A 14,501-nucleotide genomic window follows, 5' to 3' on the forward strand; every position below is an offset into this window, starting at 1 on the left:
ATTTACTTCCACTTTCTGTGAAAGCACACGGTGGGAAAGAGAGATTAGAGATGGTTTGAAGTTAATTATAACAGTAGTCTAAAAAATCCCTAAAAGTTAAAAAAAAACAGTGCAAAGTGCAAAGCAAGATGGCAGATACTCATTACAGTAATCAAAACGTACTTCAGGACAGACAACTTCTTTTTCATCTTCCATGGCTTGTTTCGTAGTGTGGCGATTAGTTTCTTTTTTTCTTCTACCTCTTCTTTCAACTTGGCCAATTCCTCCTCTGTAATTGGTTCCTCTTCAGAGTCAGAATCAGAGCTTCAAACAAATGCAAGAAGAAAAAACATCACCAAAACTCAGAAAGGACAGAAGTATTCACAGAAGCTTGGTGTTAATTCTTCTTAAAGACCTAGACAAATGCCTTCACTGCTTCACAGGGGGGAGGACACAGTTCACTTAGACTTGTTAATTTCAGTATGAAAGGCAAAGCCTACACACAAAGTGCAGAGCTACCTCTGAACCAGCACTACAACCAGAGCATCCCATGGAGAGTGGGCAGGACTCCAGCGGAAGTGTCTGACAGCCACCGATTGTTCCTTCAGGATTAACCAGGCTCCTAAGAGTCCAACCTAAATTCAGTCAAGTGAGGAAACTTGACTGAGGCCATAAAAATGAACTTGCTCATCCCACTGCAGTGTGCCACAAGAGAGAAAAGAGACGCCACAACCACAGCAAAGACAAGTTTAAACACCTGATGAACAGCCCATCCACTGATCAAGGCAGCAGCATTTCAGAGATGGGAAGGATTCAAAGCCAAGTAGCAGAAAGGCTGTGATGTGTCCTACCACTCAAGGTAAGCAGACATAATAGTATTTGGCATCTCCAGATATGTTGTGCTTGTAATCTGAACTTCTCCATGCACCAGTTTCCTCTTCTTACACAAGCAAACAGAAGAATGATATAAAGGAAATAATTAGTCTCTAATTTCCTGTCCTAAAAAGCTGACAGCAATCATAGAATCATAGAATCAATAGTTAGGGTTGGAAAGGACCTTAAGATCATCTAGTTCCAACCCCCCCTGCTATGGGCAGGGACACCTCACACTAAACCATCTCACCCAAGGCTTCATCCAACCTGGTCTTGAACACTGCCAGGGATGGAGCATTCACAACCTCCCTGGGCAACCTATTCCAGTGCCTCACCACCCTAACAGGAAAGAATTTCCTCCTTATATCCAATCTAAACTTCCCCTGTTTAAGTTTTAACCCATTACCCCTTGTCCTATCACTACAGTTCCTAATGAAGAGTCCCTCCCCAGCATCCCTATAGGCCCCTTTCAGATACTGGAAGGCTGCTATGAGGTCTCCACGCAGCCTTCTCTTCTCCAGGCTGAACAGCCCCAACTTCCTCAGCCTGTCCTCATACGGGAGGTGCTCCAGTCCCCTGATCATCCTCATGGCCCTCCTCTGGACTTGTTCCAACAGTTCCATGTCCTTTTTATGTTGAGGACACCAGAACTGCACACAATACTCCAGATGAAGTCTCAATGAGAGCAGAGTAAAGGGGCAAGATCACCTCCTTCAACCTGCTGGTCACGCTCCTTTTGATGCAGCCCAGGATACTGTTGGCTTTCAGGGCTGCAAGCACACAGTGAAGCCAGCTCATGTTCAGTTTCTCATCAACCAACACCCCCAAGTCCTTCTCTGCAGGGCTGCTCTGAATCTCTTCTCTGCCCAGCCTGTAGCTGTGCCTGGGGTTGCTCCCACCCAGGTGTAGGACCTTGCACTTGGCATGGTTAAACTTCATGACGTTGGCATCAGCCCACCTCACAAGTGTGTCGAGGTCCCTCTGGATGGCATTCCTTCCCTCCAGGGTATCAACCGAACCACACAGCTTGGTGTCATCAGCAAATTTGCTGAGGGCACACTCAATCCCACTGTCCATGTCAGCAACAAAGATGTTAAACAAGACCGGTCCCAACACTGATCCCTCAGGGACACCACTTGTTACTGGTCTCCAGCCGGACACTGAGCCATTGACCACAACTCTTTGTGTGCGGCCATCCAGCCAGTTCTTTATCCACCGAGTGGTCCATCCATCAAATTGATGTCGCTCCAATTTAGAGACAAGGATGTCATGTGGGACAGTGTCGAACGCTTTACACAAGTCCAGGTAGATGATATCAACTGCTCTACCCCTGTCCATCAGTTCTGGATCCCCATCATAGAAGGCCACCAAATTGGTCAGGCAGGATTTCCCCTTAGTGAAGCCATGCTGGCTGTCACCAAGCACCTTGTTGGTTTTCATGTGCCTTAGCATGCCTTCCAGGAGAATCTGCTCCAAGATTTTGCCAGGCACAGAGTTGAGACTGACTGGTCTGTAATTCCCTGGGTCATCCATTTTCCCCTTCTTGAAAATGGGGGGTTTATTTCCCTTTTCCCAGTCATCGGGAACTTCACCTGACTGCCATGATTTCTCAAAAATGTTGGCCAGCGGCTTAGCAACTTCGTTTGCCAGCTCCTTCAGGACCCATGGATGGATTTCATCAGGTCCCAGGGACTTGTGCATGTTCAGGTTCTTAAGATGGTCTTGAACCAGTTCCTCTCCTACAGTGGGCCCAAGGTCTTCATTCTCACAGTCCCTGCTTCTGCCTTCCAAGACTTGAGTGGTGTGGTCAGAGCCTTTGGCAGTGAAGACCGAGGCAAAGAAGTCATTCAGAACCTCAGCCTTCTCCAAATCCTGTGTAGCCAGTTCTCCCGAGAGCTTCCTGACGGGATCTGCCTTCTCCCTAGTCTGTTTTTTATTTGCTACGTACCTGTAGAATCCCTTCCTGTTATCCTTAACATCCCTAGCTAAGTTTAATTCTAACTGGGCCTTAGCTTTCCTAACCTGGTCCCTAGCTTCCCAGACAACATCCCTGTACTCTTCCCAGGCCGCTCGTCCTTGCTTACACTTTTTATAAGCCTCTTTTTTCATTTGAATTTTCCTCAGGAGCTCCTTACCCATCCAAGGAGGTCTCCTGGCCCTCCTGCTGCACTTCCTTCTAGTTGGGATGCAACAATTCTGAGCTTGTAGCAGGTGATCTTTGAATATCAACCAACAGTCTTGGGCCCCCGTGCCCTCTAGGGCTGTATCCCATAGATCCTTCCTAAGCAGGTTCCTGAAGAGGCCAAAGTCTGCTCTTTTGAAGTCCAGGGCAGTGAGCTTGCTGCACGCTCTTCTCACTGTCCTGAGGATCCCAAATTTGAGCATCTCATGATCACTGCATCCAAGGCTGCCCTGGAGCATCACATTTCCAACCATCCCTTCCCTGTTGGTGAGCACGAGGTCAAGCACGGTCGGCTCCTCTGTTACTTGCAGAAGGAAGTTGTCTTCCAGTCGAGAAACCTCCTGGATTGCATGTGCCGGGCCGTACCAGCCTTCCAACAGATGTCCGGGTGGTTGAAGTCACCCATGAGGACAAGGGCCTGCGAGCATGAGGCTGTTCCTATCTGTCTATGGAGTGCTTCATCCGCAGGTTCTCCTTGATCAGGCGGTCTGCAACAGATCTCCACAGTAATGTCTCCCATAGCTATATTCCCTTTAACCCTGACCCACAAACTCTCTGTTGACTGCTCACCTGTCCCCAGACAGAGTTCCATATTCTCCAGCCTATCCCTAACATAAACGGCAACTCCCCCTCCCCGCCTGCCAGGCCTGTGTTTTCTAAAGAGCCTGTAACCTTCCGTTCCAACACCCCAGTCATAGGAGCCATCTCACCATGTTTCTGTGATGCCTATTATATCATACCCCATAGACGTGCACACATCTCTAATTCCTCTTGTTTGTTCCCCATGCTACAGGCATCTGTATAGAGGCATCTGAGCCGAGCTCCAGCTGAGGCTGGCTCATTGGCTGGAGCGGCTGGAATAACTCTACATTGCTCTGAGCATTTATTATAGGTGCTGGCAACTGACTGATCTTTTTATATAGAGCTGACTCAAACCTGACTGCGAAAAAAGAACTTCATGTTGTGAAAAGTGTTAAGATTTTAGTTCTGTATTGGAAATAAAACTAGACCTTGGGTATTTGCAGGTTTATCATCTTGGGTGTTGGGGAATTTTAGTTTTGATGAAAGGGAAAAGCAAGAGCGGTCTTACCTGTTGTCACATCTTTCTGCCATTTGCTTCTCTCCTCTTTTATTTTCACATGTATTCTACAGAGAACTGCTCATAAACTTAGGATATTTAACTATAATAAGGGTGACCCTGGCTTGAGTTCCTATTCCACATGTCCAGATTTGACCTAATCCTCAGGGTATCAGAAGTCACAGAAGGGCCAGGCTTGTCATTTCCTGAGGTCACACCCTGGACCTGTGACCCTGACTTCATTCTACTGAAGTGGATATGGATTTGTGGGAACTTTCCATTTCCATTCAGACAGCATTTCTTCACTGAAGAAAGAAAAAAAGTATCTGTCCAGCTCTAACTGGGCTATAATGAGTAAGGGAGTCATACTGACCACAGGTATTTCACAGCTATAAATGAAAGGAGGTTTCGTGTAAGATAACTATGGTCTTACATTTAAAAAAAAAAAATATTGAATTACCCAGATCCTGATTTCTTTTTGTCTTTTTTTTTCTTGTTGGCCTTCTCTTTTTTCCCTTTCTTATCAGACTTTTTGTCCTGTTTCTTCTCTTTGCCTTTCCCACTTTTACCCCCTTTCTCATCTTCCTCTGCATCATCTTCTTTGGTTTTCTCATTTGCCTGGTTCTTCCTGGTAGGGTCTCCTTCAGAGTCACTGCCCTCATTTCTAGCTGCTCGTCCCCGTCCTCTACGGTTTCTGTGCCTGCGATGCCCAGCTCTCCTTGTACCATCTTCATCATCATCATCCTCCTCACCACCACACCTGGCTCTCACTCTAGCATGTCCCCTTCTGGTTCTCGGTGTTGCTCTCTTCCCTCCTTTATCTGTGATAGAGGGGAAAAAAAAACACATGAGAGAGGGCAATATGTTAGAAGGAGACCTTTCCACCTCCTTCATTCCTGCAGATAATCAGAAAACATCTGAGTATGGCCTTACAAAGTAATCAACATTACAGACCTGTTACTTTGACATTTTCTTCATTCTCAGCTGCACTCCCTTCTTCATTGTCAACATCACTGCCCACTGTGGAGTGAAAACAAAGGCCAGTGCATGTGAAGTGTGGATCAGTCATTAGGAATGCAGGGTTTTCAAGACATTCTTGGCAATTACCACATTTATACTCCCTTACACCATTTCACAAACCCAGCTTTTTGGAACATGGTTTTCAAAAACATAGTTTTCAAAAAATAAGATGAAGGCAGAAATAATAGTTGCACATTTCTTCAGCACCCAAATAAGTAAGATCCAATGTAATGTCATGACAATCTCCATTTTGTGGAAGAAATATGCAGGGCAGGAAGACCTTCAAAAAGAAGCACAATATCCTACAATTTGGTAAAAGAACAAGGAAAATTAAAATGCTTTTCAGACAATTCTCAGAGATTTTCTTGAGCATATGAAAGATAAGCACTATCCGATATTAAAGAAGATTAAAAGAATCATTTTCTGATTTGACAGACTGAACAGCATGAAGCTTCATAGTGGCAGCATGGCTGAAGAGCTCAGTCCCAGAAGAAGAACACTTACCCTCAGTTCCAGCAACCAAATCCCTAAGCACAGTGACAAAAGTTGACCCCAGGTCACTCGTATGCTGTACCACAGTCCTGGTCTACCACTCAGAAGATGATAAAAACATTGGAGTCTCTAGAGAGCCTATTAACAGAAGCAAGTAGTATTTCTGCTCAGAAACATCTTTGATTTGGTAGATCTCTTGCTGAAGTTTTTCAGGCTCAATGAGTTGAGATGTCTCTGCCATCCATCAAAAACCAGGAAGGTATCCAATTCAAAAAGTACTCCCCTCTTTCATATACACTAAATGCCTCATAATATTTAGTTAATTCTGCAAATATTGAACATAACACTATGGAAACTGCTATTAGTATTCACCAGCAATGTTTCTTCATAAGCAATCTAACTAGTACCTGAGAAGCCAGCAGCTAATAGGCTCTCTTGAGGTGTCTTTGAGCTTATACATGTGTGACAGTTCTTGAGATGTATCAGTGGATTACATAGAAATATATGGTAGAAAAGGAGGGTAATGAGAAGACTATTAAGTATTACCATGAATAGAAAAAGGCAGCTGTCATTCCACTCCTTTATACCATGTATGTTCCAGATGTAAGTTGTCTAATTTTCCCTCTGTAAGACGGGTCATGACATGTCATGAGCTCTACAGTTGCATTTTTCAGGCAAGAAGAAATTACAATTATCTTCCTTTTTTGCTCATGTAATACTTTTTATTTTTTCTTTATATTCTCTCTTTCTCCACCCTAGCTCCCTAGTTCCTTTTATAAATGTTATTAGCCCTAATGATTCATCAAAAATTTATATACAAATTGATTTATCTAGAAATTGCTAGATAAATATTGAGGCACAACTTCTTAGCTTTACCTAGTATCAAAAAAAAAAAAAAAAAAGTACAATAGGTAAGGGTGAAAAAAAAGAAGAAATCTAGGGTCTTGTTTCACTATGTGCAATAATGGGCAAAGGGTTAATATCCAGAATTTGGCATCTATTTTAAAACTGGGATATATGTCAGGAGTCTAAATTCCCTGCACAAAACATTTCATTGTAATTACATTTTCCACAATTTCTACAGTGTCTGCACAATAATTTTTTAACACTGTGCAAAGATATTATCCTTGAATATCATCAGTGGAATGTGAAAATAAGTGTTTCTTTGTTCTGTCTGGACATATGCCTTCTGCTGCTGAAAGTAACAGGATCTCCATTTGACAAAGATCATTACGTCGCTATTGAAAGCTTGCAAAGATGAAGACAGACACTTCTAAAGATATACTTTGCATGCAACAATAGGGCATGGTCTTTTATTGCAACTAATGCTGTTGCTGATCTCCTCCAGCCAAACAGAAATTCCTGGGAAAGAACTTCAGTGGTATAAGATTGGCCTCACTGCAGATTCTGATGAGGTCATATAACAAGCAAACAGCTGCAGATTTATCGTGTGTACTGAAACATGCATTAGCAGTGAAAAGTGTTATCCTAGTTCAGCTGACCTCTTATTGACATAACAGTGAAAGTGACAATGGGCTATGAAACAGTTACTTAAGCAGGGAAGAAGGGAGCTGCTGGGGTTTAATTAATTCTAATAGCATAAGGGAAATATATCTGACATTTCAGGTAAAATAACTAATTAGATTTCCGGCTGCTTGAAGAAAATACTGAACAATACTAGAGGGGAGTGTATCTGAAAAGAGACTTCATATGTTTATGTCTTTTTTTTTCACTTAAATGCTGAGGTTCATATTGAAGAAGTTTTTGAAGAAATTAAGAAGTAGTATAAAATCAAATGGAAGTATATATTGCCACAAAACAGCCATGACCAGTAGAAAACACAACCAGTGATTACATGGAATCAGGCAGCCAGAAGAGGGGGGGTACTACAGACAGACTAAACAAGCACAAGGGCAGCTTCAAAACTATTTCTGCAAAAATTTGAAATTATAACTCCAAACTGAGGTTTAAAACATTCCAGCCTCCACAGCCTCATGCTCACATAGAGATGAAACATGTAGATATAAAGAATATTAGAGGTCTGTGCATATTCTGCTGTATTCACAGAAGAGAACCCTCCCAAGTCTTGAGCTATGACTGAGAAAGCATTGTCCTAGTATTTGTTTTTAAAAGAAGCTGGAAGCCAAGGAGGGCTCTTCCAGTTTTCTCATACTCTGTGTCATGAGCTGTGTCACTAGAATAAAAGCTGAAGCTCAGGGTAAAATGTTTTTCCATTGTGTCAGTTGTGATAGTAGCAGGTGCTATCCCACCAAGGAGGAACAAAACCACTTATGAGGGGGTTGAAGGAGTTATAACATCCCTAAGGTCTATTCTGCATAGCGAATATGCATGCATTCATGTGAGCTACATAGGAAGGCAAGAGGCTAGGCAGCTCATAACTCAGCACTTGTGGCAAACCCTGTCTTACTGAATTACTGGAGAAGCATTTCAGTGATACACAAATTACAATTCATGCTGTTTAGCACTAAATTTAAATCTTCTATAAACCACAATGCAGAGAAACAGTACAGTGCGAAGTGCATTCCTCAGGCACTGTATTATCATCCTATAAGAAAACTGATGATCACTTTTCATGCGCTGGTTTGTCAAAATAAGAATGTGCAGTCTCTGTTGCAGGAACAAAATCGTCAATACATAAGATCCTTTTAGGCTGACATACATGACTTCTATTTTTTTAAACAGATCTTCATGTGATCCCAGTTATCAAAAATTCAGTGAATCTTCTTCTAAAGTGAAGTCAGTCTCACTAAAGCACTGGTACTTTGTACTGGTACTGGTACTGGTACTTCTTGTACCAGAAAAGGGTTGATAGGACCCCATTTCTTCACGGTATCAATATTCACAGGGCTAGTATCGCATTATTCGGCTTTGAGTCAGCTAACTTGAGTTTAGGTGACCCAGAGCAACCATTGCTCAATAGTTACATATTCCAGGATACATTATCCTGCCCTAATGACGCATATATCATTAAGCATATTTGGAGCTATAGTCCATAACTGTTTATGCTCTAGGAAACCCAATCACTTTCTGATTTTTTTTTTTTCCACAGTAGTTTAAGGGAAACTTTCTCATCTTTCTAGACTAAGGGCAGGGAAAGTGTAATCTGAGTAAGCTATCGTTTTACCTGAAGTCTTATTTATGTTTTAGACTATAGCCACAAATGAGTCAACAAGACTAAAGGAGGGTGTCCTGAATATGAGCTCAGACTAACCTGTAAGTCACAGACTGCAGTGAAGACAGAGTATCAGACAGCTCAGTAGAAAGATCAAAATGTTGAAATATTGGTTGGCAATTAAGGCCAGAAAAAAAAGTACAATACCATAGGAGTTTTCACTACATGACGTGTCCATTTAGCAGACTGTGGGTGCTGTTTTAACCTTACCTTGTTTTCCCAGGTTGTTTGTACACCACTTATCACAGTGTATTATTCAGATTTCATGTTCTGGAATTTTTTTAAACTTGTTATACACTGACATAGTTTCCTCAACTTTTCACTGTGAGAGGAATAATGATTCTTGTAACTACCCAGTAAAATATGGCCCACCGTTGTCATACTACTGCTCACATTACTACTATGTAAAACTGGCAGCTGCTAAGCAATTCTGTGTGCTGGAGTCTTAAAAAAATAAAAACAAAACACAAATCAGTAATATGCAAAGTAATCTGAAAGTCAAAAAATACATTCACACTTTTTATATATGATATAAAATTAATTTTTATTTTATTAATTAATTGCCAAGCCAGTGAACTGAGTCATATGCAGATAGAGCTTGGATGGCAATTACTGTGCCTTCCCCTGGTCTAGAACATGCTGGAATTTTTTCAGTGCCAGAAAGGCATTAGCATAGACAGCTAATAAACTGATTGTCCAACATGTAGGTATGTCAGTAACACAAAACCTTATTAGACAATGAATGCATGTGAAGTACTACTCAAAAGGAGCAGGAAGAGTTGTGTAATATTCAAGTCTAGATATTTACACACATTTTCATACTATTCTTTCTTATCATGTAAACATGTGACACTTCTTGAGGATAAATGCCACTAGAAGTAACAGCTGTGTAATATAATATAAGAAATAATATGCCAAGATCTTGAAGAACATCTATGGCAAGAGTGAACTTGTGCAGACTTCAAGATCCAAGATTCAAGACCTTAACAAAGTTGATCCCATCCTCTTAGAGTATTTCCAAACACAGGGAAAAATAACGGCCCGCATTAGGCACAGGAGAAGTGGACTTGACACACAGAAATTGTAAATAAAAATTACATTTATAGAACAACCAGAATGCTTAGTATTTCAGAGCATGCTTGATTTTTCTTCTATCTTTTTCTCAGTTGATGGTGAATTTTTTCTTCCAATGGACTACAATGAAAATCACAGTGCCAAAAAAAATATCTTGTCCAGCAATAGCTAAGAATTTATGAAGTAAAATAATTCCTATACAGTTACACTTACACAAGCAAATAGAGTGCTTACTTTTCAGCACCTAAATTAGCAAGGTTGTAAATACTAATGTAGACAAAATATTTATATTACAATGTCACAAAGCAACTGGTGTCTCAGAAGACTCATTAGTATTGATGTACATGCTGTGGCCTGCAGACTTCTACACCCAAAGATTTTCCAGAAGTTGACTGTGGGACAATAAACATTCCCTCTCTGTAGATTCCCAATAAGGACAATCTTCCCAACTTACTGTAGCTCAGTCAATGTTTGAAAATTAACATGGGGACAATAGGGAACAAATGGAATCCATTCAATTCACATCCATAGATTTCTCATCTGTTTTCCACTGGTAAGGAAAAATTACAAATGTTCTACTAAAACAACAGAAATAGAGCTAGCACAGATCAAGTTGGCATTGTGGTTGGCATTGGGCACATCATCTGATAACACCCTCCTCTCTTTAGTTTACTTCTGGGCTGCATTTACGCACCATAAGGTTTGAGTGTTGCTTCTGTTTGTGGGTCAGGACTTCTCTTAGGCAAAATTCCCCTTCAGGGATGAATAATTTTATTGCACAATTCAGTCCAAGAATTTTAGGCCAAATCTGATTTTGCTTTTATAAAACCCACAGAAGTTACAGGAGGAAGATAATTCAGTGAGAATCCCCTCATTATTTCACCCCCTTCAGGAAAGCATTGCATAAATGTTTCCAGGCCACTGTGTTTTACATCACCTCTATGGATGCAGCTCCACAACCCTACCTGTGCCAGACAAAGACCTAACCAGGTAGTGCTTTGTCCTCCCCAAGACTAGAGATTTGACAAGCTTGAAGGACCTATTGGTTACTATAATAAAACAAAAAGGAGAAGTCATGTTTGCATTGTATCTTCAGAGCACAGATGGCCTGCTGGTGGGCAATTTTTCATTTTCATTGCAGTCTTTACTGCGAGAATTAGGATCAGAATATTAAGTGTCCAGTGCATTTTGAGGAGTGTGGAAATGCTGTAAATCATACCAATCTGACCTTTTCATGTTCTGAAAAATTACTTACTTAGCTTATTGTGAGTCATTCATAGTACTGTTAACACAGGAAGAACATGTTAATATGGAGAAAACAGGTTATGTTCAATGCAAATGTGGCATTCTTGATGAATCTAAAGTCAATTGTATTTTTGACTACCTCATGAGAAGACGGCTCTTTTAAGGTTGATACCTACAGCTGACCAGCTCACCACATATTCTCTTTGTTATTTTTAGAGGACAAAAGGCACTTTCCATCTGATCTCTTTTAAACATCTGCTCAGAAGGTTTGTGCCCTGTCTTCTTTTCCTGTAGGAGATGCCTAGAACAATGAATTCATCCCCATGAGTTTAGAGTAATGAATCATATATCTCCTACTATCATAGATTTTCAGAAGACATGCTACGAAACAATAATATTGTCCAAATAAGGGCTTCGGCTTCACTAGAGCTACAGATATCAAACAGCAAAAATGGATGGTCTCAGACTGTGGTTTTGCAACTGTCTTCCGTTCTTTGCAAGAATATTCCTTAGGACCTTCTGTCAACAACAACAAAGCAAAACCTCCTGTAAAGAAATTGTTACTAGATTTGTACCTGATTCTGTGCTAACTCCAGCACTTGTAACATTTTAAATCAAAAGTGGATGGAGAACCACATTCTGAAAGCGTCTCATGGTTACTTACAATGGAGCTCCTGTTTTTTAAGTCTTAAACCAAGATGGAGTCTTAAATTTGCTCACATGATCTCATCTCCAAATATCCAAACAACAGTCATTAAGATAGTTATATTTTATTACAAATTAAGTACAGGATAAATTTTCAAGCAAAATATGTCAAAGAGTGGTCATGATCCAACCTTCTCCAGTTAAAAGATGTGGTTTTTGTTCACCATGGGAATGCTAACCTATACTTTGAACGAATAATAAAGTCACTGAACAGAAGATAGTCAGTTAGATACCTGTAAGTAAAAGACAGGTATTTATGGTAAACTTAGAACCTTGATATTCTAAGAACTTACTCATTAGAAAATGAAAAAATACATATGTTCTATGGTTATACTAGTTTTGTTTCTTACTCAGGTAAAAATTCTGCTGAAGCTGGGAGGTGTTTTGGCTGTGCAACGTTAAATTCTGTGTTTCTCTCATGTTAAAATGAGCTCCATCAGCATGAACAGCTTGAAAATTAAATTGGTCAGGAAAGGGACTTGCAGAAAAACATGGGGAGGAAAAGCAATGATGGTGGTCAGACAACAAAAGGAAAGAAAACAGGATGGACTCTTAAAATGAACTACATGTTCAGTGCCTTTTTGCTGAAATGCTAATCAGTCCATTCTGATGTTTTCTGTGGAAGTCGAAGCATTATATTACTATTGCTTATTACAAAAATGGATTAAAAATATAGAAAGCAATGTTTAGTACCAGCCCTGTTTCTTAGCAAGACCTAATAAACTAATGCAGAAACCAGTCTAGAATAAGGCCCCTGGCAATTCTCTTCCATGCTGAAGATGAGAAAGATCATGCCTGTTCCGTATGAACAAGTTCCATATTTTGAGTAGTATTGCCCATGAGAACTGAAAGCACTTACTATATCAAAGAGCTGCCTTGGACTTTGCCAGGATAAGCCATTAGGCATGATCATCCTTCAAAACATTTCTTATGTACAGAACAGAGCAGTATCAATACAGAAATACTTACTATAGAAAATTTTACTATGAAGAATGCTTGACATTTCATACCAAATACTGAAAGCAATAAGAAAAGGAAACATTACCTTTGTACAGATTACAGAAACCATGACAAATCCTTGCATTCTTTATATTCCCTATAAAGTACTTACAAATGTAGTCTTTTCGTTTCCTAACCAGTGGAAAGCCACACTGCCATTCTACAACTAGTCAACTCACACAGCAAAGCTGTTTTCAAAAGCCAAGTAAAATACATTTATGAACAAAAACATAATGAATTGTGGCAAAGGAGATTTTGTATTAGAAAGAACAAGAAGAAAACAAAACTTCATTCTGCTGAGCTACATGCAGAAAATATGTGCTTGAGATGCATAATTATAGTTGTTAATTACCATATTCTTCAGTGTCGTTTGGCTTTTCATGTTTAGGCATCGTGACTATTTCACAGGGCTGCTCCAGCTGCCACCTATACAAGAGATCGGCTGAAGGTTGAGTGGATCAAGATAAAGTGTACCACATCAACATCGTCCTGTCTGTCACTGAACGGATGGCGCTGGTGAAGTTTCACTGACTGAAATATAAGAAGATACTAATTTCCTAAGTGATTAATCTTTCATGACTGTTTAGTTTACTATGTAGAGTTAGCATGCTAGGGTCAAAAGAATGGAAGAAGTGGTTCACTTTCTTTATGATTATTACTGAAGAAAATAAAAACTCTCCCGCAATGTATCTACTTATGACTACCACTGTTTAAATGCTTTAAGTGCCTTCCTGAGCAAGGATGTTCCACATTGTCCACACAGGCACACTCTGATGCTGTGTACAGGTCTACACTTCAGCATGTGGAGGATGTTAAATGGAATTATTTCTCACAAAAGACAGCTTTTACCTCAGACATATTTAAATTGCATAGCTTAGCAGCCTGCAACTGATTAAAAAAAAAAAAAAAAGTCTTCTGAAAAGGAGCCAGATGCTGATAGATCTGAAGGTTTATATTTACATCTTCTTGCAGTTTCATTAAGATCCCTTACTTCTGCCTTTATGTAGATATTACATCCTAAGTTTAACAGTTTACTCTGATTCACCTTGCATCTACAACACTAGACAGGCTTGACGGTGAAACAAAGCAAAAATGTAATTAACAAGACAGGTCAGGCTTGGAAGTAAAAGATTTGAAACAACTTATTAAAAATAAAACAACATGAAATGCAAGTTTCGAACTGTATTTAACTAGATAATTCTTCCATAGTTTCCACAGCATTCCTCATGTGGAATTCTTTCAGTATGATCCAGCATGAAAAAGGGGGTAGGCATCTGCAGAGTACCCCACTTTCTCACACATGCTCCTGAATGAAATGCAATTCTTAAACTGTATTTAACTAGATAATTCTTTCATAGCTTACACAGCATTCCTCATCTGGAATTCTTTGAGTATGATCCAGCCTGAAAAACAGGGTAGAAATCTGCACAGTACCCCACTTTCTCAGATGCTCCTGAAAGGTTTCTAGATCCTCTCACCCACATGGCTATGAAAGCCATTCGGTTTCCTCTGTAGCTGTCATTCAGATGTCTGAAGGAAGTTTATCTGGAAATTTATCCAGTGATGCCAGCTACCTTATCTTTCAATTTTAAATTTTAGCATTGGGGATTTTTTTTAAATGCTGAAAATGTTTGTGCGTGTTGTTTGGACTGGCTTAAAAT

At 40.2% G+C, this 14,501-nt stretch overlaps 1 protein-coding gene across 5 annotated transcripts in view; it reads right to left on the bottom strand.

The window, feature by feature from the left end:
* The window catches only part of TMC1 (transmembrane channel like 1), a 59,139-nt gene extending 45,774 nt beyond the window's left edge, over positions 1-13,365 (bottom strand). For 4 of the 5 annotated variants that reach the window (XM_057425822.1, XM_057425818.1, XM_057425821.1 and 1 more), the window contains exons 1-4: positions 13,193-13,365; positions 5,067-5,132; positions 4,573-4,933; positions 163-303 (exon numbers count right to left, since the gene is read on the bottom strand). In XM_057425822.1, coding sequence (XP_057281805.1) covers positions 163-303; positions 4,573-4,933; positions 5,067-5,132; positions 13,193-13,232 — 608 coding nt within the window. In that variant the 5' untranslated portion in view covers positions 13,233-13,365. The remainder of the gene's footprint in view (positions 1-162; positions 304-4,572; positions 4,934-5,066; positions 5,133-13,192) is intronic. The other variant, XM_057425819.1, reaches the window with a different exon arrangement.
* Positions 13,366-14,501: the final 1,136 nt, after the last annotated feature.

Source organism: Pezoporus wallicus, unplaced genomic scaffold, assembly GCF_028554395.1.
Source record: "Pezoporus wallicus isolate ANWC-B61680 ecotype Strahan unplaced genomic scaffold, APGP_CSIRO_Pwel_v1 contig_7485, whole genome shotgun sequence".
Taxonomy (NCBI): domain Eukaryota; kingdom Metazoa; phylum Chordata; class Aves; order Psittaciformes; family Psittacidae; genus Pezoporus; species Pezoporus wallicus.